The sequence below is a fragment of the Bremia lactucae genome, linkage group LG2, assembly GCF_004359215.1.
Source record: "Bremia lactucae strain SF5 linkage group LG2, whole genome shotgun sequence".
NCBI classification, from domain to species: domain Eukaryota; phylum Oomycota; class Peronosporomycetes; order Peronosporales; family Peronosporaceae; genus Bremia; species Bremia lactucae.
The window spans coordinates 3,161,901-3,168,450 of record NC_090611.1 but is presented as its reverse complement, the minus strand read 5'-3'; the positions used below and the strand labels follow the sequence as shown (position 1 = coordinate 3,168,450).

General features: G+C 45.9%; 3 protein-coding genes across 3 annotated transcripts; 2 read left to right on the top strand and 1 right to left on the bottom strand.

The window, feature by feature from the left end:
* Positions 1-279: 279 nt before the first annotated feature.
* Positions 280-3,768, top strand: CCR75_000991 (uncharacterized protein; the record flags this gene model as incomplete). The annotated part of the gene is made up of 1 exon (XM_067959096.1): positions 280-3,768. The coding sequence occupies one exon, from the start codon at positions 280-282 to the stop codon at positions 3,766-3,768; it is 3,489 nt and encodes a 1,162-aa protein (XP_067821657.1).
* A 248-nt stretch (positions 3,769-4,016) lies between these two features.
* On the bottom strand, positions 4,017-4,874 carry CCR75_000990 (uncharacterized protein; the record flags this gene model as incomplete). Its single annotated transcript, XM_067959095.1, has 3 exons — positions 4,017-4,298; positions 4,451-4,639; positions 4,860-4,874. 3 exons carry the CDS (start codon positions 4,872-4,874, stop codon positions 4,017-4,019), a joined length of 486 nt encoding a protein of 161 aa, XP_067821664.1.
* A 98-nt stretch (positions 4,875-4,972) lies between these two features.
* CCR75_000989 (uncharacterized protein) lies at positions 4,973-6,196 on the top strand (the record flags this gene model as incomplete). The annotated part of the gene is made up of 5 exons (XM_067959094.1): positions 4,973-5,248; positions 5,316-5,441; positions 5,505-5,624; positions 5,687-5,812; positions 5,876-6,196. The coding sequence occupies 5 exons, from the start codon at positions 4,973-4,975 to the stop codon at positions 6,194-6,196; spliced, it is 969 nt and encodes a 322-aa protein (XP_067821412.1).
* Positions 6,197-6,550: the final 354 nt, after the last annotated feature.

Sequence of the window (6,550 nt, the reverse complement as noted above, 5' to 3'; positions counted from 1 at the left end):
AAATGGCGAATTGACCCAATTTCTGCTGAAGGTAAACACAGAACGAGTAGACGAGCTGATCAAGGCATTGGAAAATGCTGTGAGTTAGCCGTTTACGCCATTGCGCCTTTGATATTGGATGGAGTACACAGTATTCGACTTTTTTAAGAACATAAGTTACATTGAAGGTATTATTCTTGTTTTATGTAACGTAAATTGTTAAGCATCTGTGCTACCTTCGCGTTACCTTTATATAGTGAATGGCGACCACCAGTCAACTACTATAGACACTTTTGCTCCATGAACATTGGTACCAAGCCGCAGAATGGCGATGAGCGGCCGTCTCGGCAAAAGAGTGACTTTCTCAATCTCTTCTGGACCCTCGCAGAAAATGATCGCAATGTGCGCATGCAAGCAGTGATGCAGCTACTCGACCACTTGAAGAATAGCGCAAAGCAAGAGAGTGAGGTGCAGTATGCGCTAAAACGATTAGTGCGCGGCCTGGCTTCGTCACGCGATGCTGCTCGCCAGGGTTTCAGCACAGCTTTAAGCGGCCTACTTGCTATGTTTCCAAAGCAGATTGCGCTACAGAGGACGCATGAGCTCTTGCGAGATGCCATGGAAGTCCACTCGTCCATGAAGCCCATGGAGCAGCGTGAACACATGTTTGGACGTCTCTTTGGTCTTTTAGCGCTATACCGATCAGGTCGTTTGCAAATGGATGTACCACTTCTTGTTACAATTATTAAAGAACTGCTGGAGATGGCTACATTCAAGCGCTGGTTTCGAGAAACATGCTACGAAGCGGCTCTGACGTTGCTAGCCGATGTCCCAACCGACCAATTTGTGACGGAATTAGCCGCATTAATTCAGACTTGTTTGCAGATACAACCACTTAAAAGTAAAGAAGAAGAGTCGAGCGGAGCGTGGAATGCCGACCAGGTACTGCTCGCCGTCGGTGTTCAGCGTTACATGCACGTAACTAAGCTTGACTTAGATGAAAATAAAATGCAGCAATTGCCTGCGAATTTTGCAGCCATTGGTGCGTTAAAGCGCCGCCATGTCCACACATTGATTCGTCCAATGAGAGGGTCATCAGGGAGCTATCCACGAGTGCACTCGGCCTGGTATGGTCTATTTGGGCACGTATTAAACTCGATTGAGGAATCCACCGCTATCGACCTGGAGTTCTTTGAAGAAATGTGGACTGTACTGGTCGAGAACTCGCTATTCGGTGGCAACAATGCCGAAAATAGCGCCCCGACCAGTCATGAGCGGCAAGGTCTTGCGCTGAAGCTATTTGAGCTGGTCGCTCCCAAACTCCCCGAGTCTACGTTATACTCAATTTTGACGCCTCGTTTGGTTAGATGTTTGTACCACAATAGTGTGGCCAAGAGAAATTACTTGCACGAAGCCGCTCATCACTGTTTAAAATCGTTTGCAACCACCGCGCCTCGTATGTTTCACCACTTTTTGCGAGAACAGTTTACTTCACCACTATCTGTTTTAGTGACGTCAGTAGCTGCTGATAGCGATGACGATGAAGACCAGCAGCCAATAAAAGAGCAGAAACGCCAAAATGGAGGCTTTGAAACTTTCATTGAGCTAGAAGAGAAAAAAGAACGTGAGGAAATACTAGCACGACGTACCGATCGTGCTCGCGTGTGGGCAGTAGAGTCAATGGTGGCTGCGTTAATTGATCTGATGAGTAGTAAAGTTATCGCTGATGATGCATCGAAGAATCTACAGAAAAAAATTCTCCGATTTTTGGTATTTCACGCATTCTTTTCCGTGTCAAAAGAGGCTGCATCCAAGAAGAAGAGCAAAAAAGCCAAAAGGAATGATGAATCGGAAGTGGACGAATTGGCTCATGAGGCAGCGGCTGTAACTCCTCCCGTGTCTGATAACGTGGCCAATTACACGAAAACGCGGTTGTTCTCCTTGTTAAGTTTCGGTCTCGCAGGCGCAGAAGGGGATCGTGCAAGCGTGAGTGTCTTGAGTCAGATCTTTGCACTTGCCCAGGAGTTGCATCTCAATAGCAGCGCTGTTGTCTTGCGAATACCATTGAATAAAGAGTCTTCGGGTCAATTTGATGCTCTGGTAAGCCATGTCGATACCCTTCAAAGCAAGGAAGTACAAGATACAACAATGACCACTCATCGATCCTTGAGCGAGACGTTCCTCTTGTTATTCATGAGCTCTGGACTAGAGCTCTTGGACGCAGAGCAGCGCGAGGATGCTATGGTGGTAGCAGCTGATTTAGAAAAGTGTTATACTCAGCTTGTTGGAAAGAAATTGTTGACGGGAAGTACAAAGAAAGAGGCTAATGAGGCTGAGCAAGAATCCGTGTTGGTGTTGACAGATCTGCTTTTGAGTCTCTTGTCTCAAGACTCGAGTGCAATGCGAGAGATTGTCACTCAAGTCTTCCGGTCGCTACTGCCATTGCTAAATCGCGAGTGTTTGACTACAATGATTAATGTCTTGCTGTCAACGCGCGAAGGGAATGTTGAGCATGAGGACGAGGGTGATGAATTTGCTCCGATCACAGAAGCAGAGGACGTAGAACAAGAGCAAGACGTGAGTCTATCGTCTGATGCCTTATCTGATGCGGTTCGGAAGGATGAAAAACTGCTCGCTCTTCATGGGGAAGACTTGGCGCTTGCTGCCTTTGTGGGGCAAGTAAAAATTCGGTCTCAGCGCAAAAAAGACCTGAAGCGTGCCCGTCTACAGACCATGCACTTTCAATTACGTGTGGTTGATTTGTTGCAAGTATTTGCGTCCCAGCGCCCTGAGCAAAGTAAAAGTGCAATTGAAAAGCACGACGCATTGGTGTTGTCGCTTGTGGCGCCGCTGTTTTGTGTGCTTACTCAAGTAGAGACTGCGGACTCCAAGCAGCTCGTGCTGCGTGATCGCATCCAGGCCGTTTTACTTCACAAGGTGCTACGGGTAAAAGATAAGCTTCCGTGTAGTGAGTCTGCTCAGATGGAAGCCCTTAATGCCTTGCGTCAGCTGGTTGAGCTCTTTCGAACAACCCCCATGGACAAGGATCATAGTGGAAAGGTAGCGTCTGCGGCTGTCGTGTATCTTGTCCGCGTCGTTTGCACTGGCAAAGCTGAGATAGAAGTGCTGCCGATTGTCCATACTGCTGTGTTTGATGCATTTACTAAGAAACGCTCGCGATTTCCACGTGCGTCGTTTCAAGATCTTTTGACAAAAGCTCCCATTGTTGGTGCTCGTTTACTTCTCGAGCCTCTGGTCGCCGTTGCTGCTGCAACAAACAACAAGGAAAATGCTGATGTTTCCGTAGCGCGTACCGCTGTGGATGAATTTTCCCAGTTTGAAGTGTTTCGATTGCTGACGCTGCTGCTTCGTGGGGCTAGCAAACTGCCCGTTAGCGCGGACATGTTGAATTTAATTAATGGTGTGTCTGACACGCTTAAATCGGCTTTAGTGAGGCGACTTGCTCCGGATAGTGTGCACCACCTGAAAGCCAAGCGATTGAAGATCGTGCTTCTATTTGCACTTCAGATTGTCAAGTTCTGGCGTACTTTAGAAGACCAGAGGGCACATGAGACTGATGTTCGTGACGTCGTCGCGGCCGTCCAAGCTGTGAATTTCAAGTCACCTGTAATAAAGAATTTGATTAAGCACGTGTCAGAATCTGCGGACGTTCCGCTTGTGGTAAGAAATGGTTTTGAGACCGACAAAAAGGAAGACGAAGAGAATGAGCTGACGAGGAAGGCGAAACCATCCAAGAAGAAACGCAAGCGCTCCATCACTTTGGAGTAAATGCGAAGGCGTTAACAGCTTGTTGCTTAAAACTCTTACCTATAATAGAGCTTTAGTATGATTTAGTCCCTTTTGCAGCTTTAAGATGGTCGGCTTGAAAAGCTCTTTCGTGTTGTTCGATGAATTAAAAAAAATACTATTACGAGCTAATCACGCAAGCTCCGATCCTTCAAAAACTGCTACACGCTTATTTTTGTAAAGATTCGTGTCTCTCGACTGATGTCCTGTCGTCTATGAACGTCGATTTACTAGCCGCGAAACTTGCCCCATACGTGCAGCATCACCACAAACCCTACAAACATGAGACAGCTCACCAATACTGTGGTGGGGCCGATCTTAAGACCTGGAGAGTCGTCTGTATAAAAACGCAGGATGCCGGCCGAACTACCACCCATCCCTCGGCCTGTATTCTGTCCCGAACGAGCCGCAGTTACCGGACGTCTGTTGCGTAGACCACTGGCCGCCGCGCCCTCAGCCGACGCACTCGGGGCGGGTTTCTTCCCGGATAAACCTCCAGTCGCTCCAGCTGCCTACAGAATAGGGAGGCAGTATAGACACCTAAAGTCAGACATGAGCGGCGCAAAGATGAGATTCTGATCCGACACACCATAATAATTCCTTAGTAGCCGAAAGAATTGCTCTGTTTGATTGTGTGGGAATTGCCACGTATCCAAATGAGTACGGTGGACTGTTTTGCTTTTAAGTACGATTGCGTGGAAACATGCGACGTGTGAAATTCGGAGTGTGCTCTGGGTCGCAGCTTGTTTACGGGCTTGCTGCTTTCAAAGATTATTTCTTCTTGCAGTAGCGCCCGTACAGCGTGTGTGACGCGAGAGCGTTTATACTGGTCGCAGCGAATAGAGCGCGAGAGCTGTCTGGATTGCGAATTTTGGAGGATACATTCTTATAGCAATTTCTGTTACTATTGCGTAATTGATATCATGTTTAACCTCAAAAAAATGTACATAAGTGTATAAAGCAATGTTTCCTGCATGTAATGATACGTTTTGACTGTCGAGCATACCAGTCTTGTGTTCCTGTTAACGGTTAAAGTCTGAAGACTTTCAAACTGCTCACTTTTTTCGTCGAACCTTAAACTCCGTCATGTTGACTTGATGAATAGATAAAAATGTTGTTGTCGTTAGACCACTAAAATAAAATTAAATTTTGATTTAATGCTTAAACATATCTGGCTAGACGCGAAATGAGTCTATCGACATCGCTGAAACAGGCACTGAACGCCACCTTTCCTCGCGTTGCCTTTACTCTGGCCTATGGATCAGGCGTATTTCAGCAAAAGAACCACGATGCCAGTGCTTCTATGGTGGATCTGGTCTTTGCAGTGGATGATGCACAAGCTTGGCACGAACAAAACATAGCACTTAACCCGCAGCACTACTCTCTACTCGAATATTTGGGTGCAGCTCACATCGCTGCCTTCCAAGAAAAATTCGGTGCAGGCGTGTATTATAACACCTTGGTAGTTGCTGCGATGTGCAGCATTATTTACTTGCAGCTGTAGTGTAATTGACTCGTGTAACGTGTAGGTACCGTTGACAGGCAAGTTGCTTGGTACACGTCTCATTAAGTATGGTATAATAAGCACAAAGACGCTGTGCGAGGATTTATTGACCTGGAATACGCTTTATCTCAGTGGCAGAATGCATAAACCTGTACGTTGATTGCATCGCAATTGGCAGATAAATGGGAATGGCTAATTAATGTGGTCGATGCAGGTGAAGATACTCGCTACGAATGACATGATACAAAAGGCAAGCTCGGTGAATTTGTCTCATGCACTTAATTACGCACTACTGTGCTTGCCGGAGAAATTCTCGGAACACGATTTGTACATGGTAGGAGAATTTCGCTATCAGATTTAAGATGATTGCACTCAGACTTGATTGTGTGCAAGTAGAAAATTGCAGGAATTTCCTATATGGGCGATTTTCGAATGAAGTTTGGTGAGAATCCCAAGAAAGTGCGCAATATTGTTGATGGCAATCTTAACTTGTTCCAGAAGCTCTATCAGCATAAAGTACAGGTACGAATAGCGACTCTGACAAACGCTTTGAACTGACTCTTATAGTTTAATTTGTCTTTATAGGACTCTCCTTTTATGTCTCGGTCGCTTACGGATAGCGATGTGTTGCTTGCTAATAGTAGCGATGGCAAAGTAAGACAATCAATTGTCGAAGCACTTCCGTCCAATGTACTCCAGCGTCTTGCTGCCAAATCACCTAATTATGATCCTCAGACTATTTCGAAGAAGCATTTACAGCGCGTGATTGCATCTATTGTTTTCCGATCAAGTCGATCGCAGAGTATTAAAGGCATCGCCACCGCTGGCGGGGCTAAGGCTATCGTCTATGTTGCTCAAAAGTTAAAGCGCACTTATTTAAACCAATTTAGCCGCATGATTAAATAACAAGATGAAAAAATAACGACGTTATATTTTTTTCTACAGCAACAGCTACTTACAACATCAACACCTTCTTGAGATTTTGCACCTGAACCTTTGTCTCTTGGGCGACATCTCTGCTCTCTCCGTTCAGTGCATCAATATGGTTGATACAACTATTGCACTTGGCAACAATGACCTCCTCACTTTGCTTACACGCCGCCATAAAGTCAGGGCCAATCATCGCAAATTCCACAAGTCCCTCCACTGCGCTTTCACATAAATCCACATCCTTGTAACTAATAAGAGCCGCAACTGACTGGACATAAAAATCCTTTTTCAACACCAAATCTGCCGTCGAACGCGAGTTGCGAATCAAAT